This window comes from Microtus ochrogaster, chromosome 15 (assembly GCF_000317375.1).
Source record: "Microtus ochrogaster isolate Prairie Vole_2 chromosome 15, MicOch1.0, whole genome shotgun sequence".
In the NCBI taxonomy this organism is placed as follows: domain Eukaryota; kingdom Metazoa; phylum Chordata; class Mammalia; order Rodentia; family Cricetidae; genus Microtus; species Microtus ochrogaster.
Window position 1 is genome coordinate 705513 of NC_022017.1, and position 25231 is coordinate 730743.

General features: G+C 50.3%; 1 protein-coding gene across 5 annotated transcripts; it reads right to left on the reverse strand.

Annotated features, from left to right (window-relative positions):
• Positions 1–53: 53 nt before the first annotated feature.
• On the reverse strand, positions 54–25231 carry Pde1b (phosphodiesterase 1B). 5 transcript variants are annotated; one of them, XM_005353770.2, is made up of 16 exons: positions 24854–25230; positions 24635–24757; positions 10335–10448; positions 9007–9189; positions 8771–8837; positions 8341–8457; positions 6242–6382; positions 5764–5864; positions 5550–5675; positions 5336–5437; positions 3547–3667; positions 3213–3294; positions 2812–2920; positions 2274–2404; positions 1711–1833; positions 54–1273 (listed from the first exon to the last, which is right to left on the reverse strand). In XM_005353770.2, exons 2-15 carry the CDS (start codon positions 24742–24744, stop codon positions 1730–1732), a joined length of 1608 nt encoding a protein of 535 aa, XP_005353827.1. In that variant the 5' UTR covers positions 24745–24757; positions 24854–25230; the 3' UTR covers positions 54–1273; positions 1711–1729. The 5 variants fall into 5 exon arrangements, with proteins under 5 accessions (XP_005353827.1, XP_026638252.1, XP_026638251.1 ...); XM_026782451.1 differs by lacking the exons at positions 24635–24757; positions 24854–25230 and adding exons at positions 14624–14652; positions 15384–15529; XM_026782450.1 differs by lacking the exon at positions 8341–8457 and having other exon boundaries at positions 24854–25231.

A 25231-nucleotide genomic window follows, 5' to 3' on the forward strand; every position in this document is an offset into this window, starting at 1 on the left:
TCAGAAGATGACATGTGAGAGAACTTTTGCCTTGTGAACACCACACACATCCAGCCAGTCTCCCTTCTTTATTGATCTCTGGCTATATCAGGGGCCTGGGAGACCAGAAGCATGGGGAGTCACATGCGGTTCAGAGTGGCAAGTCTAACCACCATGGAGATGGACTTCACGAGAACAGGGCCCACTGTACAGATGCATGGCTGGTATTTACAAGAAAGGAGGAGGCAGCCACTTGGACTCGGCCTTTTCTTGGATGGATGAGGTGGGGCAGGGAGCCTGAGGAAGGAAGAGGCTCTGCCTGGCCTCACTTGGCTCTGTGTGCCCCAGGCAGCAACAGCCCTGCACCCTTCCCCTTCTGCCTTCCACCCTGAGGGACCCAGGGAGGGGAATCTCTTCATAGGCCAGTTCTGGGAGAAGGAAGGCAGGAAGGACCCACTCTGACCACATGGATTGCTGGGTCATACCTTACCCCACTTGCACCAGGGCCAGCTGTCCCCTCCTTTGTTCATATACACTGAAGGAAGATCTCAAAGCATTTACAGACATTGGTCGGATGAGAGCCTCTTAGTCCCCGGGGACAGAAAGGAGGCAAAGGGCCAGAGACCCAGGTAGGGCAGGTGACAAGCTTCTCAAGCCCAGGCCAGCCCCAAGTTCTTGAGGACCCCGGATAGTCTTCCTGCAGGCATAATCCCAAGGCTCCTGTCCTCTCCCAGTCACTTCCTGGGCAGAGGAGAGAGGGAGTTTGCAAGGGAGCGGTGCTAGAGCAGCACACTTCTGTGGTCAAGAGGCTGTCCCCACCTCATCCTGCCCTTCCCATGCGGGCCCTTGAAAACTGCCAGCTTCCTTGGGAAACGGAAACCCAGACCTGCCAGCTAAGATCTGGGGTGGGGGCTGTGGGAACCCCCAAAATGTATTGCTTAGAAACTTGGAGGCAAGAAGGATGGGGAGGGCCAAGGGGGCTGGCATCTGACCCTCCCCTCCAGGCCATAGGAAGCCTGTAGGAAGCTCACCCCTCCCAAGTAGCCACCTACCCAGGAAGGGAGTCCAGAGGCAAGGGGTGGGCATAGTGACCATTGGGGGCCTGTGGTTCCCCAGGCTTGTGTCCCAGTGGGTATTGGGTGGGGAGGGGACCTTCCCCCACCCCACCAGCTCCAGCATTGGGCTTTCAGGTGAGCTATCTCTCCCACGACCAACACACTCCCTTGGAGCAGATGGGGGAACCAGTCGGATGGATAGTGCTAATGACATCGAAGACTTTGGACTCGGTGAGGACCTGTCAAAAGAAGGGGACACTTCAGTGTTCTGCTCTTGAACTTTATCTCTTAACCTGATCGTCCTTCTCCAAATCCCACCCAGTCCTCCCTTCATCCTCAGAACAGCTAGCGGCCAATGCCCATCAGATGCATGGCAGCCAATGGTACAAGCTGGGCTGAAATAAAGTCACATTTACTCTCTTGCCCCACCAAACCTTGTACCTAGACTGCAGCCTGCTCCATAGTCTCACAGCCCGGCACATGTGCCATCCTGTCTGCTGTTCTGTCCTTTCTTCCTTCATGAAAGAATATGGGGCCAAAGAAGGTGACAGGAGTCCCTTGCTCCCCACCCGTGCCCTGGCTCTGTCCTGTGCCTCCAATTCTCTCCTGCTGAGCAGAGCCCAGAGAGCCACCTGAAGCCACGCTGGCTTAGCTACCCTCCTGCCTCCTAGCTCACCTGGCCAGCCCCCAGCTCTCTAATCCAGATTCCCGTTCTGGTTGTGCTCATCTTCAGCAGGGGAGGGTGGGGCCTCTTCCTCACAGGGGGATAGTTCATCAATGGACATCTGGTTGGTGATGCCTGCAGAGGGTCCAAGGAAGCTGACGTTAGGCCAAGAAATAGTTTCTCCAGAACCAAGGTGCATGTAAAGAAAAGAAGAGGCCTGGCTCATCTGCTACCTCCTCCAATCCCGCACACATAAAAACTCACAGCCCCTGCTCACAGTGCAGCAGGAACCACCAAGTAACTCAGATCTCCAGGGGCACCATTTGCAGACAGCCAGTGTGCAAGGAGCCCAGCCATGGCACACGCAGAGGGTCCCAGAACTCAGAACACTGTGGCTGTCCCTGTCATCTCTCCAGCTTCCATTCTAGAACAGCCCTAGCCACTCAACCCGTCAGCCTTCGTGTGGCCTCTTATTTTAGTCTGACTGGCTCCATTCCCAACTCGAGGAGTCAAAGAGCTGCCTGGGCTCGCAAAGGGGCCGAGAATGTTCACATACATGCACACATAACACCCACCACTTGCTGCCCGTTCCTTCCACTTCTGTTTGTTCTCCTGAATGTGCTTGGTCCAGGTGGAGCGGAAACTGACCACATCAGGGTTGGGGTCTCCTACGTCTACATCTAAAGAAGGCTGGCGCCACTGGAAGCTAGAAACAAGACCCATTCAAACGCCCAATTCCAGAAGTGAGACCTAGCCCTCTTCAGAATCCGATTCTTAGCCCTCAGCATGGAGAAGATGGAAGACCAGAAAGGCCGGAGTCCTTTTCCCTCTTCTAGATACCCTCAAATCCTTGTCTGTTTTCCCATAATTGTAGCCCTCCCTCTCCACACTCAATCTCCTGATAGAAGGAAAAAAAGATTATCTGAAAGTCAGTTTAGACCCTTAAGGAAAAAACAATGTAGGGAGCCTAAGTGAGAGCTAGGCTCAGTCTTCTGTGACAAGAGAGGGGTTCTCAGACCTGAAGCATCCTGCCTCCCTCCCTCCCATCTAGGCTGAAAGAATCATCTCTGTGCAGCCAATGGACCAGGACATGGTTACCCCAGCCACAGTCACCTAGGCTGACTTTTAGACTTGGAATCATCATCTGCCAAGGGCTGGACACTCTTCTCTGCCACATCAGTCAGCACAGAGAAGGTGGGCTCCACAATGAAGTCGATGAAACCTGCAGGAAGGGAGCAAGCAGCACAAGTGTCACACTTGGAGGACAAGGCAGACACAGGAGAGCCTGGTTGTGAGGCTGCAAGTGACAAAGCCTAGAGGGTGATCTGGAGTGAACTCCCCCGCTGGGACAACCTGGGGACAGTATCTATGTGAGCCCAGAGAGACCCTTCCAATGCAGCGCTAGGTATCCAGCCCAGAATCCTTGCCTCAACAAGAACAGTTTAGGGACTTGGAGGTATGAGACAAGCCTGGCCAAGCCCAGACAGCCCCTTTCCTTGTCCCCCTGGTCTCACCTATCTGGGACTGGGCCACCAATGTGGAGGTGCGATCACAGAGAGGAGAGAAGGGCAGCCCCAGCTCTGCTTCCTTGTCACCCTGGGAAGAGAAGATGCCTCAGAGTTGGGAGGGCTGGGGAGATAAATGGCTGCAATGGGAGAAGGGGATGCTGCTACCTCTTTGACCTAGAAATGAGGGGTGAGTGGCGATATCCAGTGTCCAGCTCTGTGGGTAGAGACGACCCCACAGGCTTGGGATCAGTTCAGGAGTGAAAGGTAGCCGGGTGGAGCTCTGGAGTAGGTGTGGGAAGCTCGCAGATCAGGGATAGGAAAGCACCATTGACAGGATTACCTGGCGGAAGAATTCTTCCATTAGGGCCTTGGTCCAGCGGCTGTGGACTGACCACTGCTTGGTTGGATGGCTGATGTCAGCAGCATGAAGCAGAAGAGATAGGGCCTTGGACTTGTCAATCCTGATTAAGGCAGGTATTAAAAAAAGGGAAAGTGATCTTCTAGGAAAAGGAGGCCTTGGCCAGTCTCCGACTTCCAGTCACACAAACACTCCTTTCTCACATAAGCCTAAACAGTCTACACACACGCAAACTCATCTGTATGTATAGACGTAGAAGAAGATCAGTAGCTGAGAACCCAGGCTCTTAGCATCAATGCGCATTGAATGTGACTCCCCCTCATCTCTACCACCCACGATTGTGAGACACTAAGCAAGTTACTGAAAAATCCATAATTCATTTTCTTCAAACCAGAAGTGAAAATAACAAGCCTGTCACATATTGAGTTGTTCTGAGAATTAAATGACTTACAACAAGTATTTCTGACACATAATATGCGCCAGGGATGTTATGTACAATGGCCATCATCATGATCCTTGCCATTAACCCCCAAACAACTGCCCACAGTGACCCCACAATCCCCATTCAGATACTATACACAGGTCAACACACACCTCCAGGACACTGAGCCCATTCTCTCTTACCCACACTTATACATTCCCAGTCACTTCTTTTTTTTTTTAATTTTAAATCATTTTTCTTTTTTTCATAAACAACTTTCCTCATGACACATTATTTAAAAAAAAAACACATCCCTTGTAATTGAGGTTAAAAGATAAACAAAATGCAGCTCCCACCTCCTTATTCCCAATTCTTCCCATTCCCTCCAAATAAAAGGGAAAAATGTAAACAAAAATAAAACAAAACAAGAACACCTGATAAACAACAACAACAAAAACCACAGTGCAAAACTTCCCAAAACAAAGTAGTGTATTTCCCCAGGGGTAAGTGGAATTTACACTGAATCCACTGTGAGTGAGTTCTTCCTGCTACAAAAATCTGCAAAGAAAGACACTCAAGACAGAAAAGTTAACAAAAAGGCACCAAAAAAATGCAGCAGACAAACTGGAGAGGCAGGAGCCCCGAGGAAAGAAGGGTAGCGTGTGTCTAGACCTGGTAAATCAGGAGCAGGCCGGGACTCCAAAAAGCAGAGAGAAGATGAGGGAAGGAAACAAGCTGAACAGCTTGGTGCCCTCCAGAGCTCTAGGTAAAAAAAAAAAAAGGCCTCCTACCATCCGTGCCCACCTACCCTTGTCCCAGTCACTTCTAAACAGCGTTAGAATTATAACATTTGTTCTGTCTTCATTTTTGTTCTTTTTTAACCTCACACAACTCTCCCAGTGGCCTTCTAAAATAGGAGTTAGTGTGAAGGGAGGTACTTCACGGTCATCATTTCAGATAAGGACAAGGGTCTAGAAAAATCCGAATATATTTCCCAACATTCCTGAGTAATCCTGCCCTGCAGCTACAATAAAAATTCCTATCCACGCCGGGGCGGTGAGGAGGCAGAGGCAGGTGGATCTCTGTGAGTTCGAGGCCAGCCTGGTCTACTAGAGCTAGTTCCAGGACAGGCTCCAAAGCAACACAGAGAAACCCTGTCTTGAAAAACCTATCCAGGCTCCTGGCCAATGCTCATCAGACCTGTTAGATAAATTCAAAGCCATGTTCACAAACACCACACACAGCCATGTACACTCAGATGAGTACCTGGAACACCAACTGCTCAGTGTACACACTGATTCACAAGACCTCCCTCTGGCCTGGCCCTGCCTACACCCCTCCACGTGCTACCTTTCCAGCTGCTGCAGAGCTGTCTTCATGGACTTCACTTGCTGGAAATGGCAGGACATGTCTGTGGCCAACACCATCTCAATAACCAAGGCCCGAAGTTCTCTAAGTGGACAGAGAAGAGACCGGTCCTCTCAGCACTGGCAGGACTAAAGGGTATGGGGAAAAGAAGACTGGGATAGGGTATCAGGGATGCCACATGCTGTCCTGTGCTCACACAAACTCGTCCTTGGTAAGATTGATAAAAATATTCATCTCATCGTCCTGCATCATTCGGAAAACAGAGCTGATGTGGTGGTTCTCCAGCACCGAGCGGTCGTTGTACAGGATGGCACATTCAGACCTGTGGAGCTGTATGTCACGCCCAGGCCCCTGTAAAGGGCTCCGCCGGCAACCTTGGCCCTCTGCCCCCACCATGCCCTACTGCTCACTTGGTCTGGATGTGGAAGCTGTTGGTTGTGCCTGTGTGCTCATAGTCATGGATGGCTGCAGCAAAGATGATGGCCAAGACCTCAATCTCTGACAGGCAGTGCTGGGGGCCAGGAAGAAGAGAAACGTGGGCTAGCCCTCTGCCAGTCACTGCCCAGACACCCTCACAGCTACAACATTCCATCCATCATCAGAGCTAGCCATGTGTTTCAACTCTCCTCTGTCCCCATCAGTCATATACCCACTATACCACATCATGTATCCCCAACAGTGCCCAAGAAATATTGGTACACCTGAGGATTCTCTGGACGAAGTTAATGCATTTGACTCTGCAGGTGTTGGCACCCCATGGAAGCAGGCACCCCACGGGAGCAGGCACCCCATGGGAGCAGGCACCCCGAGGAAAAGGACACTAAGAGAGCAGCCAAGGCTTCCTAGTTCTGGATCCACAGGACCTGGACAACATGACCAGGCACCTACCACCATGCCTGTGCGGAGCAGGAAGCAATGGACTGTCTGAGTCACATCGGCTGCATGGATCTGGTTGTGGTAAGGGTTCTTGTATTTCCCATAACCTGTCTCCAAGGCCTCCAGAAAACTCATCAGGAACACAGTGGGAATCTGCAGGAGAGGGAAGAACGGAGATATCAAGGATCTACAAGAGTGAAGAGACAGGCAATGGCAGCATTCTGTCCATGGGAGTCAGGTGGAATGATGCTCACCTGTAACCCCAGCACTTGGCTAAGGCAGAAAAGTCTCAACCCCACTTCACCCACCTACCCTGCCCAAAAACAATTGGGTATGGCCCAGAGAACTAACACGGGCTCTGATCATAGAGATGGGCTCAGATTCAGGCTCTACCACCTGCAGCCTGTGTGACCTTGGGTAATCCCTACGCCTCCCTGTGCCTTCCTAATTGCAAAATAAAGATAATACCACCTACCTGGGATTTAATGAGAAAAGTACAAGGCATTTAGTAAGTACTCTCTGAAGAGTATCTATAATTATTATTATTTCCCTGGAGATTTCTAAGAAAATGAAAGAAAGCCTCCCTCCTACCTTCCAACCACCTGCACCATCCCCAAAGCCACAGAGAAGGCTCAGAGCAAAGGGAGGTAAGAGGAGCTGCAGGGACCCTTGCTGCAGATGTGGAGCACCTGCTCAGAGAAGCCGTCCCTGACCACCTCCACTCCAAGTACGCCAATGAGCAGCCCACCAGGCCAACAGTATCTACAGACATGAGCACACACCCAGGACAGAGCCACTCTCAATTCTGTCCCTGACTACAGATGCCCTTGGGTATCTTTGCCTCCTTCAAGAGACTCAAGGCTCCCAGAGGTCAAGGCTAGTATCTTCACCTGAGGCCAGGAAGGGATCCAGGGCTCAGGACTTGGGAGGCTTCTGCAGAGTGACAGTAGAGAAGACACGCCACTTGTCAGACCCTAGCTTCCCCCGTCTCTACCCCTGGAGGGCTGTGCCCCAAATTCAGGGAATTTTAAAGGACTGTTTCCATGACAACTACTCTTGCTTTTGCATTGCCATGGTGTCCCTAGAGGGAAGGGAAAAGAAAGGAGGGAACAGGGAGGGAAAAGACCAGGGAGCTTGGGAAGGAAGCCTGACCAGGACCCAGTGGACATCCCTTTCTCTAACTGTTGTGAAGCAGTCAAGCAGGCTAACTAAAGCCAACCCAGGGCAGCTGCTCTTGGGACTCCCAAAGCTGATGTCTGAAGTACATCTAAAAATGACAGAGTGAACAGGATCTGGGAAAGGGACCCTGCTATTCTTGGCCTAAGGAGGGGTCTGCAGGGAGCAAGTAAAGTTCAGGAGGTAAGGCCTCAAGAAGGTCAGGAGGGGAACCCTGTTGAGCAGTTCAGGGCTGATGTGACAGTTCTTAATAGGTGTCAGAGAGGAAGAGTGAAGGAACAGGGAAGGCTGCACGGACAGTATCCCCGTGAAGTAAGACAGGCCCACTAGGATACCCCACACACACCTTTACCACTCAGCCCAGGCCGCTCCAGGCTACTTCACCTTCAATATCTACTAGCCACTCCAGGTGTCACCAGAGCCCCAGAGGCTCTCATCAACCCCTCACACACTCCTCTTCCAGAGGTGGCTTCTGAAGTGGGTTTTCCTTCCCTCCAGATGAAGGAGCTTCTATCCAAGCACACAGCCCTTCCAAACTCTTCCCAGAGCTTTTCACACTGGCCCGTCCCCTCTCCAAGAGGACAAACGAGATGCTCCAATCCCAAAGGATGACAGTACTGGGCTCTAGATCTCCAGGGTCCACAGACAAGAGCAGAAGGGAGGCAATTGGCAGTCAGCCCAGAGGGGACAGACTGTGGAGGAAAAGGGCATGAGCAGTGTCCCAAGCTAAATGCTTGCAAGCCTAGAAGCATTCACTCCACGAGTGAAGGGAGAGTCTGGATTACAGCAGTTTCAGTAGAGGCAAGACAGGGATGAGCAGGGGTGTCACCCCTGACACTGGGACAGGACGAGGGAGCTTGGAGTCTGCTCATTGGGAATCTCTCTGCCAGCACAGAGAGAAGTGGAGAGAGCCAGCCTACAGGGTGCTGCCCAACCTTGAAGCGGCTGATGAGGCTATGCCGAGTCAGCAACTCAAAAACAATGGTCCTCAGCGCGTGGTCATCTGCTGCCCGGTTCAAGGAAAAGACATCAAAGCACCAGAGGTCCAGGTTCTACGGAAAAACAGTACACTAAGCGGGAAAGCCCCTCCAGAGCTCCCCTGCCATAAGGAGACTAGTCACACTTCTAGGCACACTTCCCAATGACTCGAGAAAGCAAAGGGTTTCTTTTTTCCCAGATATCTCTCAGTATCAGGGAGACAAGAAGACAAGGGTTTGTCTCTGGGTGGGCAAAAACTGTTCAAAAGAACATGAAAATACTAGTTAAAAGGGAAGTAAAAAAATCACAGCACAAACAGAATCTGGAAGTCCCAATGGCTATATCAACTCCAACCCTCTCTTCTTTCCCAAAAAACCCAGGGGTCACCTTGAGACAGTTGTGGACTGCAGTAGAGTATGTAGGGCCCACAGCAGTATAGGTTCTCCGGAACATCCTAAAAAAGACCATAGAGGATAAATCAAGTATCTGGCGGGGGGAACAGAGCCTTAGCCAACTGGGGCTGTGGAGATAGGTCTCGGGGTGAGTGGAGTCATGAGAGATCAGGCTGGCTGGGACAGAGGGCACGACAGAGATGGGGAAAGCCGAGTACTGGCAAACCTCACCGCTCCACGAAGATCCCGGCCTGCACAGCATGCACGATGCTTCGGAACTTGGGCTTCTCTTCTGCCCTGCGACCTTTGGCTCGGGTCTGCTGGGTGAAGGTGGAGGCCAGCCAGTCCCGCACCTCTGAAGGCACAGCATCTGACCGAAGTTCCCGAAGCTCATCCTCAGTATCCAGAATTTGCCTGGGACCCGGGGAACATTACAGAGGAAAGAAAGCAAGGGTTTCCATACTAGTGACCCAATAGCTGCCATACCCATTTGTGACTTCCCCCCAGTCCTCATCTTCCCTTCCCTTTACTACAGTGCTTTGTGTCTATATTCCTGGGGACACCTCCAGTAGAAAGAGCTCATGGTGGAAAGCAGTGAAGTCACTATGGACATGTTTTAGCAGACAATGAAACACCACGTTCCAGGGATGCTACAGGGCACCACAGTCCATCAGAAATAAACTGCAAGGTTCACATATGAAATTAAATTTTTTCTGGTATGGTAGAAGCAGGAAGACCAGAGTTCAAGGTCAATCTTAGCTAGACAGCAAGTTCAAGGCCAACCTGGACTGTGTGAGGCCTTGTCTCAAATAAACAAAATAACAACAAAAAAGAAATTTTCACTATTCTAGTAGTTACATTAAGCTGGTAAGGGGCTTGGTAGATGGCTGAATGGTTGAGAACAGCTGCTATTCCTGCAGAGAACCAGGCTTCAGTTCCCAGAACCCACATCAAGCAGTTCCAGAAGATCCCACACCCTCTCTGGCCTCCGTGTTGGCAGAGGCATGCATGTAGTACACATACATACACACATACATACACACATGCACATACAAGTAAAATTAACATAAATAAATCTTTTTCAAATTAAAAAAATGTTTTAAAGACTGGTACATTTAATAAAAAATTTTATTTATGCTAATTCCTCCAAAATATTTTTCAAAATAAATTAACATATAATGAGTGAATGACGTTGTGGGGAGGAGGTCTGTCTGTAGGAGCCAGGATGTAATTTACAGACACTTTTCAACTCATGCCTGCACACTACAAGTTCAGAGTCATCCCTCCTGGCCAACACAAGTCTAGAGATGTATTCCATGTAGGTTTGAACCAGATGGTTTCTAAGGTCCCTGGCATCCCTGAAGCCACCACTGTTCCTCCAGTAATGGAGATCAGGCCAGAGTGCCAGGAAAGTGAGGTGAGCACCCCACCACTGAGCTCCACCTCAGCCTCTTATCTCTGCCCCACCCCGTCTTTGTCTTTATCTGTCCCTGTCACTCCGCCCTCCCCAGCATTCCTCTCTGGAGTCTGCCAATCTGACATCTGCAGGCCTCTCTCACCGTGTCTCGTCGATGTAGACAGCCTCCAGCAGGGAAGCTGTGTATTCCAAGTTTTTCTTCAGCTCCTCGATGTTAACCTCACCATTCTCCAACTGCTTCACCATGAAGCGCAGCCTGCAGGGTATGAGTGCAGATATCCTGTTTAGACACTATAGCCCAGTCAGGGGTTCCTCAATAGGGGGCTCTTTGCAGAAACACTTTCAGTCTCCGAGCTGTTAATAATTCTAACACTAATGATAACAGCAGCCAGTGTTTTTCATGCCAGGCTGTGGCTTCTGCCTGTGGTAAGTTTATCTACTACCCCTACAGTGTTAGCCTAGACAGGTAGCAGCCCCAGAAGTGATGTTTCTGGAGATGATTTGTTTCACAGTCTCAATATTTCCCCATGAGAGAAGGCTTTGGGATCAACACCAATCAAAACAGTCCCCAGGATCCTTTCATTGTCTTGGTCAAGACAGAAAGGCTAAGCACATCCACAGCCCCTCCATCCTGGCAAGGGCTCGCAAGGGCAGCAAAGGCACAGAACAAAGACCAATCTGAACGCTTTTGCCTGGCCTCACTCCATGCAGGCAGAGCTAATGGATTATGATTCCAGAATTCATCAACCAGGACAAAGCAAGTTAACCCCTGGCTGCCCAGGCTCACGCCACAGATAACCTCTGGCAGAGTCACTGCGCCCATGTCCTGTCTCTGGCTCTGGGGTGAAACCAGGCTATCACCCTTTTGATGCCTTCCCAAGGGACAGATCTTTCATCCTTTGCAGCTTTGGATTCTGGGGGTGGGGGTCACTGACTAACTGAGAGGTTTCTTGGAAGTCTAGCAAGAGCAGCTCTGCATTCCAAATGAAACTCTCTGGCTCTAGACAGTGATTTTGAAGACAGCAACTCCCCACTCTCCCAAGAATTCAGCACTCTCCCAACACCCCCTCCCCCCATCATACACGGGCTCTCCTGTTCAGGTGGGAACACCTGCTCCCCCACACACATCACACACAGGCTCCCCCATCACACACAGGCTCCCCCCATCACACACAGGCTCTCCTGTTTAGGTGGAGTGAGCCAGTAGCTAGAACAAACATCGCACTGAGAGGGGCTTCAGAAACCCAAGGTCACCCTGTGAGTTGGGGAGGAGAAGAGAATGAGTCAGGGACCAGAGGCTGAAATTAGCAACAATTCCCAGGGACACCGGGGAGGGTAAACAATGGCATTCCTGAACAGAATCAGCTCTAGAATCCTGGGGTCTCAGCAGCTTTGAAATAGGGATACTGAAAATAGCCCCAGGAAGTATCCCTGGCCAAGTCTCATCTCAGAGCCCAGCAGTCCTGGCCCACACTTGTCTGAGAGTAAATGGGGCAGAAGTGAAAGGGAACAGTCTAGGAGTGGGGAGCTAGAGGGAGCAGCCCTGTGTCTCTAGAGTGGACTCTTGCCTACCTCATCACCCAGGCCCACTGGTTCCATGTGGAAACAGTTGTCAGACAAGGAGGGTGGGTTTAGGAAAGCTCAGCCCACTCCGCTTCACAAGGGAAGATGAACAGAAAGGGACTAGATATCTTGGGAGGATTTCCCAGCCAAATAAGCAAGAAAAAGCCACCAGCCAGGATCTGCCAGGATATCACAGAACAAAAAGGTACACTGCCTTTTAGCACAGACAGGGCTTTCCTCTCTGTTCAGTCCCTACTACCCAGGGCTTTGGAATGGCACACACATAAAACAGAAGTGAAGATCTCTCCTACTGCCTGTGGCTCACCTCTCCTCCTATTCCCACCCTTACCCTCATCTGCTACTTCACTCAGGCCCCTTTCAACCAAAAACAGTGTCCCCAGCAATCAAAGCCCACCACAGTCTTTCCCAACCAACCCAGAGGAAAACAAATGAACAGCCACAACCATGGTATCTTATTTGCATATATTTGCATAATGCTAACAATGCAGTCTAGAAAGGATTGCAAACTACATTTCCAATGCATAAGCCCAACTCCTTGGAATGATTTACCACACTGTATATTGAGGCTGGAAACCAAGTTCAAAGTTCACATCCTACATTGAGCCCTTGGGCAAGTGACTAATTGTGTGTGTGTGTGTGTGTGTGTGTGCGCGCACAGATGTGCTATGGCACGTGTGTAGACCTTCACATGAGTCCTGAGGACTGAACTCAGGTCATCAGGCTCACTCTAACGCTCTTTACTGCCTGAGTCATTTTCCTGGCCCAGACACAGGAGTTTTTAATAAACACCCTAAGTGGTTCTTAAACACTCTAGAGCTTCGATCTCAACTGAAAAGTGGTGAGGCAGTCTCACAACAATATTAAGAGAAATAAAGGAAATAAAATGTGCAACAAGCCTGGCACAGGCAAGGGGTCCCCATAAATACAGCCTGGATGGAAATTATGTGCCAGCACAGGGGTTCCCACTCTGCCCCAACAGCAGTACTTCAAACCCAACAAGCACCTGCCTGCTCAGCCCCAGCCTAGGAGAAGAAATACAGCTTAGATGGAGGAGCTAACAGAAAACGCTAGTGACCAGAGTGTCTCTACAACTGAAAACCTCATTTGATTCTCACAAGCATTTTAGGAAAGAAGGAAATGCCTTTTGCCCAAGGTCAAAAGACTTGTCAGTCTCAGGCCAGCAAAGCCCACAATGCACACTAAAGTTAAGGGGACCTATGTCCCTACACTTTGATGGTGTTAGGGCAGCACAAGTCTTACAGTGCATGGGGCACTGCACCAGAGTCCCAGTCAGGTCCACCTTAAGTGCTCTGGACCTGTCAGTGAACTCACAGGACATGGCAATTATCAGTGTGACCTCAACTGTGCCTGGTTTACCTTGGTCTCCATACTCAGAGCACACACTATGTGCTCAATAAAAGTCCATCATCTAAGGGCAGTGGTGGCGCCACTCTCAGGAGCCAGAGGCAGGCAATCTCTGAGTTCCAGGACAGCCTGGTCTACATAGCGAGTTCCAGAACAGCCAGGGATACAGAGAGAAACCATCTCTCCAGAAAAAAGAAAAGACAAAAAAAAAAAAAAGGTCATTGACAAGAGTTGTAGAAAACTAACCAGATGGAAGGCCACCTGCCAGAGCTTACAAGATGACACTTCCCAGACAGGCTTCGGAAGCTTCATGGTGAGCCCTGGGACAGGAGTGAAACTGTAGGATGACTTTGAACCACTGAAGTCCCACCTTCTCTGGCTGCGATCGTACCCAGGAATATGCAAAGCTCCTATGGAAGTCTGAACGAAACATGATCGAGGCACCAGAAAGAGGCAGGGAGAGGAAAGATTAAAGAGTAAATTTGACAAAACAAGGAATCCAAGTAGAGGAGCTGGACTCAGGCAGCTGAGAGGATCCAGATGCTTAACTGCCCCCTCCTAGAGTCAAATACACATGCGCGCGCGCACACATACACACACACACACACACACACAAGTCCTTCTGAGCGAAGACCCCCCCCCCCAAGCCTCACTGGCTACGGAGAGTTCTTCTCTCTACTGAGGATTTCCAAAGTTGCCTGTCACTACTTCCAGTACCAAGATGCCACAAGGATCTTTGTAAGTAGGGGGCTTAGAAAAAGACTGCTTCGACCCAGGTGGCTGATAAGAAGACAAAGAAAGGGCTTGAGTAGAGTAAAGAGCTCAGTGGTAAAGGACCGGGTCCTCTGCAGGCCTGGTGTGCCTCCCACATCCCACCTGCAATCTCAGCACTTGGGAGCAGAAACAGGAAGAATGTTGTTGTGAGCTCAAGGCCAGTCTGGGCTACAGAGTGGGGGAGGGGGGCCACAGGACAGGATGGGAGAGAGGGGGGGGCCTGTGGGATGCAGGCACGTGAGGTCTTAAGGGTCCCAGGGATCAGGAGGGAGAGAGAGGAAACCCCTTGAAGACACCTGTCATAGAAGTAATAAACAACAGAGAGTGGAAGCAGGAGCTTTCACAAGCAACCACCCCTCTCCTGCCCCCCTTCTTCTGCCTCCCCTCTCTTCCTGGCCTCGCCTCTCCTCTCGCACCCCCCCTTTTCCTTCCCCTCTCCTGGCCTCCCCTCTCCTCTTGCCCCCCTTTCTCCTTCCTGGTCCCTCTCCTCCTGCCCCCCTCATTTCTCCTCTCCTCCTGACCCCCCTTCTTGGTCCCTCTTCTCCTGCCTCCCCTTTCTTCTGCCTCCTCCCTCCTACTGGTCTCTCTTCTTTCTCTATCTGCCCCCCTCCTCCAGCCTCCCTCTCTTCTCTACCTGCCTCCCATCCCCTGTCTCCCACTCCACTGTCCTCCTGTCCCCTTTCTCCTCTCCCTCTCCCTGGTACTTACCTGAGGATGGGCCCCTGGAGGTGACTCCTCTGGACAGAAACAGGGTTTGCCATGGAAATCAAAAAGCTGACCCCAGGGCCCAAGGGCCCCTACTGGGGAACAACTCCCTCTTGAACCCCCAGAACTTCCTCTTCCAGGTCCCAGAAAAACTGAGCGGCAGACCAGAAAGCACTTTTTGACCAGGGAACTGGAAAGGCCTGACTCCAGGGGGTGATGAGGCAGAAACCCTAACCCCCAGGAACTGGGTGGGAGGCCGCGGGAAACGTTTCACATCTGAATCAGACTGAAAACAAGAATCTGCTGTCAGAAGAGTCCCAGAAAGGCCAGAAATAGCACAGGCCAGCCCCTTGCTCTGAGGAGGTGGGGCTCCTCTTTGGGAAATAGGGATTAGCAAGCAGTGTCCGGAGGAGGCAGGGACAGCGACCATCCTGAATCTGTCACGGAGAGATCTATGGTAGGAGTGGAAGAGGCCCAGCCGGAGTCCAGAGGGGCTAAGCAGATCCAGCTCCTGCAAATCTGGGCTTCTAGGGCCATTCTCTCAGGAGCCTTGGTTCACCTGAGAGAATTCACAAGGAAGGACAAGATGAACTCCCCCAGAGAATTAGAAGCAGTTGGGAAGGGGCTTGCAGAAGCTAAAGGCCAGAGAAGGTTCACAGGTAGAGAAGAGCGTCCCACTCCACAGTGAATGAAAGTTGGGGGAACTTGTTCAAAGAAAGAATAGAGGTGATGGGAGGGGCCTGGCAGTAACAACAAAACATACCTGAAGCTAGCCAAATTACTCCTAGCCCTGATTTTCTCATCTTACATACAGAGATTGGGGAAAACCGTGAATTAGCCAGAGTGAGGTCAACACAGGAGGGGCAAAATGGGGCTCCCAGGAGAGCTTAAGGACCAAGACCCCCTCTTCCATCTCCGTGACTTCCAGGAAAGAGCCTGGCTGCCGCAACCTAGTAGACTGCGTACACAGTCCTAGCAGCTTCCCGATTGGCTACAAGATGACATCACAAGTGCTTTGGGGTCATGATTGGTCTACTGGAGCTTAGGCGGGGCTAAGGAGGAGGTGGGCGTGCTGAAGCCAAAAGTATCCTCAATTCTAGGGTCTCACAATAGGCGTGGACTGGAGAAAAGGGATCACAGGGTTGAGTATGGCCCAAGGAAGGGAAGAGAAAAGAAACAAACCCAGAGCTTTGGTTTTATGACGGGAAGTCTTTCCCCTCCTTCCCTACTGCTCGCTCAGAAGCCAACAAATTAAAACACCGTTACTGTGTCAAGGCCTTAAAGGAGTATAAACAAACGAAGTTTAGGGACCTGCGGTTTCTCAGCGTCTCCGAGCTCTGGGACAAGTGAAAGTGGGCTTGGACTGCGGACAAGTAGGAGGGTGAAGACACACGAGTTGCTCTCTAGAGGTCTGGTGGCCTAGCAGGGCTGCTGCGGGGCGAGGGGACCACTCTGCGACCTGCTGGCTTCACCATCCCTACGTGGCTTAGCACTTTCAGAAAAAGACAGACCCAGCATCAGGGTCTCAGGCCAGGCCATTTGACTTGTTTTGCACGCGCTGAATCCAAAGGAGGGGGTGGGGGAGGCAGGTGACAGTCAGCTTTACTCGGCCCCCAAGAGCAGTATCCTCCAAGCTGTGCTAGCTCCCCTTCCTGAGTGCCCTGTTCTGAGAGGTGGATATTAACTGGAGAGGGTGTCTCCTCAGCCTGTACGAATAACTGCTCACCCCATACCATTCGCGGTGTCACCTATTTGCCCTATGATTATAAACGGATCCTAGTAAAGAGACTTGGGCAACTACAATCCCCTTCCTGGGGAGTGGGATTCATATATTCATCCAGATGTAGAATCCACAAGTCCATCCAGTATCAAATTTCTCTTCAGTTCTTAAATGTGTTATTTTTACCAACATATGTTAATGAGCTATTTTATGCTATTATGTTAACATAAAAAGTTACAGGTTTCATTACGGTACTTCCATATTTTATGTGCCATTTTGCTTTGGATTTGTTTGTTTAAGGGTTTTTTGTTATTGTACTGTTTTTGCTGCTGTTTGAGTTTTTTGAGACTTTGTTTGTTTGAAACAAGGTCTATCTCCAGAGGCCTGGAACTGGCCAGGCCGACCTTCAATTCACAGAGATCCACCTGCCTCTGCCTCTCAAGTGCTGGGATTAAAGGCGTGCGCCACCACACCTGGCTTTATGGTTTGTTCTTGTTCACCCCTCTCCTCCACTGCCCTCTCCCATCCTTCTTGACCACTTTTTACTGGGTCTTATTCCCCACAAATCACCTACACTGGCTCGCATGCCTCGTGCACTGCAGTGCTCTCTCCTCCCCTCCCCTCCCTTAAGGTTTCTTTGGTCCTCTTACAATGACCATTTTACTTCCATTAACCCTTATATTTTGTTTTGTTGTTTGTTTGTTGTTTTTCAAGACAGGGTTTCTCTGTGTTACAGTCCTAGTTATCCTAGACCAGGCTGGCCTCGAATTCACAGAGATCCACCTGCCTCTGCCTCCTGAGTGCTGGGGTTGAAGGCCTGCTGCCAACGCAACCCAGCTAACCCTTAAATGTAGAGGTAGACAAGCCCAAGCTCACGCTTCCCTGTTGTGCCCACACCCAACTTTCTCCACCTTGTACTAAGGACTAACCATTGGCACAGGGGACAAAAGTTGAGTCTGGTCAGATAAAATGAGAATGGGAACGGCTCGGGCTGGGGGGAGAAATTATCTTGCTGATCTCAGGGATGGATCCAAAACCTCAAAAACTGGTAGGGGAGCAGCTAAATCTCATTTAAAAATTATATGAGTACAAACCAGGAGAATTTGCCTTAATTTTCTTACTATGTAGGACCATGGGTAAATCTCTCTAAGTTCTAGTTTCCATGTTTAAATCTGATAAATAGCACGTGCTTCCAAGAAATCTAGTGAGGGCCTGATGAGGTCATTATGAGAAGAGCATTTTGGGAACTATACAGCAGTACAATATATGCAAGAGACTGTAATCGCATAATATATATGCAAGAGACTGTAGTTTTCGTCCAATCCTTTGGTTAGTTTTGCAAATATTAATTGAGAGACTTCCATAAACAAAGTCCCAGATGGCCACTAGTACCAGGACCCAGTTTCCTCTCACAGCCTGCAAATGGAACGTGAGCTACTTGTAGAAAACTCTCGTCTCTTCACATGCTAGGGCTTCTCTCTCCTCTGTAGTCCACAGGGGCTGGAAGACAGCAGAAGCAGAGGCAGGGACTGTGCAGAACAAGGAGCTGCAGAACCCAAGAGCAACCAGAACTTTGCCTCACACCGGTTCCCATTGCTGTCTGAGCAGCCCTAGTTCTGACAGCTGGCTGGGTAGAGTGGCGGGGGTGGCTCCAGAGATAAAAATAGACCCCCAACTGGCAGAACTGGAGTGCCATTCTGGAAGATGGCAAAACTCAGGTTGACATAGTAGCCATGGCAGCCATGGGAGATCTCTAGGCTCTGGGAAGAGAAGGGGTTCAGGGAAGGGGCAGAGGGTGGGTTGTGCTGTTAGCCCAAAAGACCAAAGGAAATGAAATAGAAGTGTAGAAGGTCCTGGAAGGCAGAGAGGGAAAGAAACAGATGTGGGAGGTGCCCCAGAAGATGGCCAGGATGACACTGAGCCACGGAGCCTGTATATAAGAGCAGCTCCCCAAGTCTCCAAACTAGAAACCATTTCTAACAGGTGCTCTTAGCAACAGCCTGGCACAGCTCAGACCGTGCATGGAAAGATGCAATTTAAGCAGCTTAAGACTTAGATCAGACTAATAAGAACTTAGGTGGCCCAGTACCTGGCCCAATACAGCACACAAATGCATCACCTCTCTCTCAGATGTCAGCCCTTGAGAAAGGGAATAACTGGGAGAGGTAGGCAGTAACATGCAGTGAAAGTAGATGAGAGAGAAGGTGTCAGGACCCCATCCAGAAGAATGCTTCTCCCACTCACGTATGCATTGACATCTCTCCCCGCACTGTAGAGTTCTGCTTACTCACCACCTCCACAAACCACCCCACTAGTCTGCTAGAGCACATCCCAGCAGATGTCCACAGCAGATGCCCCGCTTTCGAGGGGACTGACCAGACGCTTAGAGCAGGCTGAGATGGGTAAGAACTGTCAGCTTGGCAAGAGATGACTATAGATATGTGGGGCAGCAGGCTGGGGCAGCAGGATTGCAGTCTGGCCCCAGTTCCGACCCTACCCTACCAAGGCTTCCCTGTAGCCCTAGGTAGCTCTTGCATCCAGGGCCTAGCACTGCAAGCACTAGGGAAGCAGGGTATCTGGACCTTGTTTCCCAGGTTTTAGAATTCTTTTTTTCTGATTGGCTCACTGCTTCCTCCAAATCAGCATTTGCCAGATCTTAAAGGAGGGTAGCTTCCTTTTTTTTTTTTTTTTTTTATCAGAAAGGTCACTTTCTAACATCTGTGAATTTCTCAGGAAGTTCTCCTGTATATCTACCCCCAATCCATTCCACAGCAATCAAAACAATAGCCAACTTTGTTGACATTTCAAAGGCAAGCAGAGATGTGTTATGCATCTTCCAGATTGGAATTCCTAAAGCTCTGGCTTGGTACAGAGATGCTCCAGGCTATGGAACTTGGCAAGTATGCTCACTCATCCCAGGCTGAAGGGAGTTTCCAAACAAGGTGGACATAGAGGACAGAACTAGGGAGAAGGTGCCAGGCTAGATGCTGGATGCTGATAAACAAGGGAGCAGGAAGCTGAGAACGGAGAAAAAAAGGGGAATTTATGAGACCCCAGATCCTATCAGTCAAAGGTTCCCTAGGCACCCGACCCAGAAGCCCCACTCCTACCCAGTACCAGCTGGCAACCTCATGGCCCACTGCAGCTACCGTAATTCCTTGCAAATCTGACTTCTCATTGCAGCTGTACAATCAACTGATCTGAGAGCCCAGCTCAGCCAAGAGCAACCCTAAATACTCCTGACCCTTCTCTCAGCCCTAGCCCCAGGCATCCCTGAACACATCTTGGCCTTCTTCTCTGCCAAACCCCATCACACCCCCCTCTGGGGATTGATAAGATCCCTGATGCTAAGGCAGAATCCTAACCTGATGTTTTCTTCCCAAGCAAGAATAAGCACCCCAGATAGGACAGGAGCAGGGGGTGGTGAGGGGGGGGGGAGAGGGAGGCAGGAGAGAAACTAACACACTTGGAGAGTCCTGCACCGAATGCTTAGCAACCACTTCTCTCTTGTTCATCCCATCTCAACTCCCTCCCTGCTCTCTTGAACCAGTGGTCCTCCCACCCTAGGGGACGGCTCTGTAGCTAACAACTTCCAGCCCACCTGCTGCCCTCGTTTTATGCCTTTTTATCTGCAGCTATCCTGAAGAGAGTTGGAAAATAGCTCCTCAACTTCCATACCTGAGAAAACCAGCCCCTTGAGATTCAAAGGCAATTACTTGGCTTCTTCCCTGGAGGACCTGAGAGGATGAGGTTGCTGATCAGGAAAAGAGAAGTCCTGCAGAAAGCAGGAGTCAAGGCTGGACGAGGCCCCAGTTTACTTGATATTCATGTTCCTGCCTCCCAAATCTTCACCGTTTTCTCTCATCCAGTCATTAGTCTCCCCCAACTCTTCCTTCACAAAGCAAGTTCCCCCACACTGAAAGATCTCCAGACTGTGTCATTTAAAGCTATGATATGGACATTTAAAGCCATTGGTATGGACAATATCTAAGAACAGAGACTCGGGGAAACCATATGAGTTCAAGATCACATGGTGTAGGAATAGCAGAGTGGGAATTTGAGTCCACACTAATCTCCTAATACTTTCTCTGTCCTTCTGCCTCCATGATCCTCCAATTTTGTGTGGGAAGCTCTTTCTTTTATCTGAATTAGAGTTGCCCTGTCTCTGGGCTTCTCCCCTCCTTCTACATCCCAGATAGCACTCAGTGCACATTCAAACAGTGCTGTATAGAAAATAGAGATGATGGGAAAGGCAGTATAAAAACCAGGAGAAACTCCCTGGGCCTTAGCTAGAAATGGAAGAGGAAGGCTGGCTTAGGGAAGACAGGAAGCCTCCCACTGAGGTCTGAGAGGTCTGGTTCTCCTGTGGGAGGAGCCACAGATCATCCTGTGATCCTTAGAGCAGCTCCACAGCTCCAAACACAGAATGGGGGAATGACAGCAAGATACTGCTAAGATCCTGGTAAGATCAGTACTGGTAAGAGCAATACAAGATTACTGGACGGAGCATATTCAATATGATAACCAACGGCAGAATCAATCAATGAGACTCCGGGTCCAGTCCCTCAGCTTCCTCCTGCTGCCCTCTGGAAATCCCCCAGGATTGCCAAAATATTTGAATGTGTCACAAATACATACAAAAGATCACATGTACACCATATTCCATTACCAGTAAACTCATTCACATCATCTCAGCCGGGCCTAGAACTGCTGGAGGAATTCAGGTAGGAGCATACCTTCCCAGCATACTGGCTGTCAAACACGCCATTCATAACCGTGAAAGAGAGAAAGACACCTCATGGAGCTGTGCCTCCGGCACTCGTCGTCTCCGCAGATTTACAGGTATACGTATCTGGCGCTCACAATTTCAGTCTCTCATCACACAAAATACAGCCTGTGCATCTTCTCTGTAACTCATTCAGTTCCAGGCTCTATCCTGAGATTTCATAACTCAAAACACAGCAACCGTGCCATCTCTCTTTCTTCTACCTCTATCTCCTGCCCGTACCTCCCTCCTATGTGGAGGTAAACACATGCCACAGAGTCAGAGAAAGAACTCGATTTCATGTCTTCATATACGCATAATTCATTTAATGTCTTTCTTCATTCCCTTATAATAGTATTTCTTGAAAGCCTGTGTTATGCAAGATACCACATGAGACTCTGATGAAACAATGATAACCTCAAATGGGTCCCTATTCTAGACTCAGCTGTCACAACCATGAACCTCAGGGTCCTGAAAATGAAGCAGGAAAGAGACAAGAAAAAAAGACTGTGCCTCCACTGTCCCATAGACAGGAGGAATTTCTCTCTGTAAAATGTACAATTGAGAGAAACTAGGGTAGAGAAGAGAGTGATGCTTGTATTTCCCTGGGAGACAGAACTCATATTTGTGTTTTCGTGTGCACATGGCCCCCAAAAGAAAGACTTGGGCAAAAACCCAGAGTGGCAGAATTTTACTTCCTGTGTAAGTGTAGCAAGATGAGAAAGGGTGGGCCTCTCCTCACCACCGGACAGCTCCTGGAGGGTGGGAAGATGAATCTCACTCCACCCAACACGGACAGCATCTCCAACACCTAGTGTGCTACCTCTCCCAAGCAAGGCACCCAGACTGTTCGTGAATGAATAAATAAATGAGCCAGGGAAGCAAGCCAATCATGGTTTTTCTTGATTCAAAAAAAAAAAAAAAAGACTCTGAAAACTCATTCTACACCTCGTATGTCCCCAATGCCCTCCGGTCTTAGACAAGGACAAATCGCTCATCTTCAGCTGGAGATGCTGAAATCAGCATGGCCAGACCCTCATTTCTAGACTGCCTTTCTCAGTCTCTTTATTTATGAATCTCCTGAGTTAGAAAAGTTTCCCTGCTGGCCAGAAGTAAAATCCCACTGCTGGAGACTCCCCCATTCTCAGTTGATCCTTGACAGAGTCCTCAGTGTGGGAGATGGGATTCCTGAATGTCCATTCCAACAGGAAACTGCCCTGCACAACTCGACTAGTGGAGCCATGGATCCCTAGGCAAACACAGCCTAAGAGTCTGGATGTCCTAGATCAGAACTTTAAAGAGGGAAGTAGGATTGTTGGGTTTGGGAACCAGAACATAAAGAGACAGATATGTAGAAAGCCTATCTACCTTCATTTCCACTTAGTGCCCAGTCCTGAGACAGTCATGTCTACCTCCCTGTTTCCAGACTAAACGACCTCTTTTAACCTCACCCATGAGAAGGAGGGAGGGCTCTGTTTCCTGGAAAGGATGGAAGGAAGCAAGCGAGCGAGCCTGAAATCCCGGGGTTTTGTTGTTGTTGTTTCCTTCTTCTTGTTGTCAAAGCCCCCTTGACATTCAAACAAAGGCAAATCTAGAAAGCCATCGACCTGGGCTCTACCTTTAAATCCTTTTCTGCCTTGAGAAAACAAGATTGAGAATCTACTCCCGAGATGAATCAGCTATCTAGCATTTCGTCCGACCAGATCGCTGAAGTGGGATAGACCAACGTCATCTAATCAGTGAGGTCACCGATCCTTGCCCACTGTGTGAGGCCACCTCAACCGAAGCCCTGTGGAAACAAGCTCTGCTGTTCTCTCCCCAGAGCTCAGTACCACCTTCTGGGCTCCTCTTCTCTCATATCAGAAGGGGAATGGCCGTTCATTTTCAAGAAAGACTTTTGTTTGGCTAGAAAAGTGTAGAAAGCGATGAAAATGGGAAGATTCACTCCACCACATGCTTCTCCTCCCTGGATGTCTGATGAGGCACGAGCGCCATCCTGAGACACTGGAATCCTGTGTCTGTGGCCCCTGATGCACCTGCCACTCTCCTAAACCTCAGCCATGGGCAGAGCATCATTTTCTATCAAGACCCCCAACAGAATCTATTCAATCCCGTTTCCCGTATCCTAGAGCTCATTCCAAGGCTGCACTTCACAGAATCCAGCAGACTGCTTCGGCCAGAGGCAGCAGAGGGGACAAAGGAACGCGTTTAGATTTCAAGCCTTGTTGCCCACTGTGTACCATTCTCCCCAAGGCTTCTGTGAGCAGCAAGTACATAAATCAGACTCACCTGTCCAATATAAGCCATCAACTCGTCAGCACTGGTGAAATATTTAAAGAACAATACAGACACAGGCATCTGTCCTCCTCCTACCCCATTCCCCCCCTTTATCAGAACCCAGGATGAGAAGGCTCAGTGTTTGCTGCTGAGAGAACTGGAAAAGAACGGGGTTCAGGGATGGTTACCATTTTCTTTCCTATCTATCAGCCTCTTTCCTAGGGCTGCAGAGAATCTCTCAGGGAGACGTACATCTTTTCTTATTCTCTGATTAGGAATCAACAAACTGCAGAGATTGTCCAATGGCACCTGCCTGGGAGGTGAACATAGTATATGACCAGTCTCTGACCCAATCCCGTTCTGTTTTGAGGGGCACGAAGAAAACTTCCTTTCCACCCTCAGAATGTTGTGTGGAACGCCTGAGCCCTTCCTCTCCTCTTTTTTTCTTCTCCATGTACTCTGGTCCTGCAATAAGGAATGATGCCCATATGTGCTTGGAGATCCTAGGAGATACTATATAAACAAAAAGGCTTTGATTAAGCCAATTATGCTGTTCCTGTCAATCACTTTTCTTCACCACCACTACTCCCCTCTAGCTCACAAGTGAGAGTTCCAGTCACTCCTCCAGGCTCCAGGTGGGTCATTAATACGCAGTTTCCAGATCCTGAAGCAGCTAATCCTCTCAAGTACAGGGCACCCTCATCCTGCTCCCTGTAGGATGTAGAACTACCAACCCCAAAGAACCCACAGGTTGGCACAAGTATCTCCGTGCACTAGATCCGCATTGGTGTACAGGTGCACTTCACACCTCTGACCCATGGAAACACGTGTACATGCCTGCGATATGTCTCACATCTGCACAACCCTGTTCATGGGTATGCGTGAGTCAGTCTGGCATCTCCTAAAAGCTGCCTGCCCACAGCCCTTGCCAGCCACAATACTGTCTCTGCAAGCTACTGAGTGTGTCACTCTGTCACTCAAAGGGCCCCAAACACAAGCACAAGCTTTGCAACTCCTAAACCTGCCCTAACCAACGGGCTTGCACTGCAGATGTGGCCTGGACACGGGCTTCAGGGCCATGTTTCCTTGCACCTGACAACATGGTGTCATTCACCGAGAGAATCTACCTGCCCGGCTCTAGTTGCCCCCCTCACACACACACACACACACACACACACACACACACACACACACACACACTCACACAGCGTCCAGGCTCCCCCCTCTCCAGATTCCCCTGGCAGAAACTCACAGAGACCGTAGCTTAATCCACATCTTCTTGCTGGGGGCTGACTTCAGCTCCAAGGGTGATGGACAATCCGACTCCAGCATCTCTGGAGGACTGCGCGGGGACAGCTCCATGCTTAGCCACTGTCTAGGGAACAGAAGGAGGAGACAGCCCCTCTGCTCAGCTTTAGCCCCTTGGCCCCTTGTCGAGGGACCCTCTCCATTCATCCTAGACCCTTCCTACCTGCGGCTGGCGTGGACCAGCCAGGCCGGTGTCTCTGGGCTCAGCCCAAGCTAGTAAAGCTGCAGTGCCTGCCGCTGCTCCTCTTGTGCTGCCCGGCCGAGCTCTGGGCTCCCTAAACCAGCTCTCCGCGCCCGCCAGGGCCGCCGCCACCACAAACGCCGCCGCTGCCGCTACCTCCGCCGCCGCCACTCACAGCCACAGCCACCTCCTCGGCCCCCTCCTCCTCCACCGGCCAGGACCCCCTCCCTCCTCTCCCCTCCCTGTTTCTTGGTCCGCCCGCCTGTCGGTCTAGCGCGCCGCGGCGCAGCCACTCCTCCCCCTTGCCTAGAAGCGCAGGGGAGCCGGGGGCGCACACATTCAGGAGCACCCAAGGGCGAG

What these genes read in the sequence shown, in the direction of transcription:
- Pde1b (XM_005353770.2), bottom strand. Translation starts at nt 24,744, where the DNA reads ATGGAGCTGTCCCCGCGCAGTCCTCCAGAGATGCTGGAGTCGGATTGT. An exon ending in GCCTCATCAGCCGCTTCAAG is followed by an intron (nt 6,383 to 8,340) that starts GTTGGGCAGCAC and finishes CCTCTCCTGCAG; the next exon opens with ATTCCCACTGTGTTCCTGAT. An exon ending in AAGTCTAAAAGTCAGCCTAG is followed by an intron (nt 2,405 to 2,811) that starts GTGACTGTGGCT and finishes TCTTGTTTCTAG; the next exon opens with CTTCCAGTGGCGCCAGCCTT.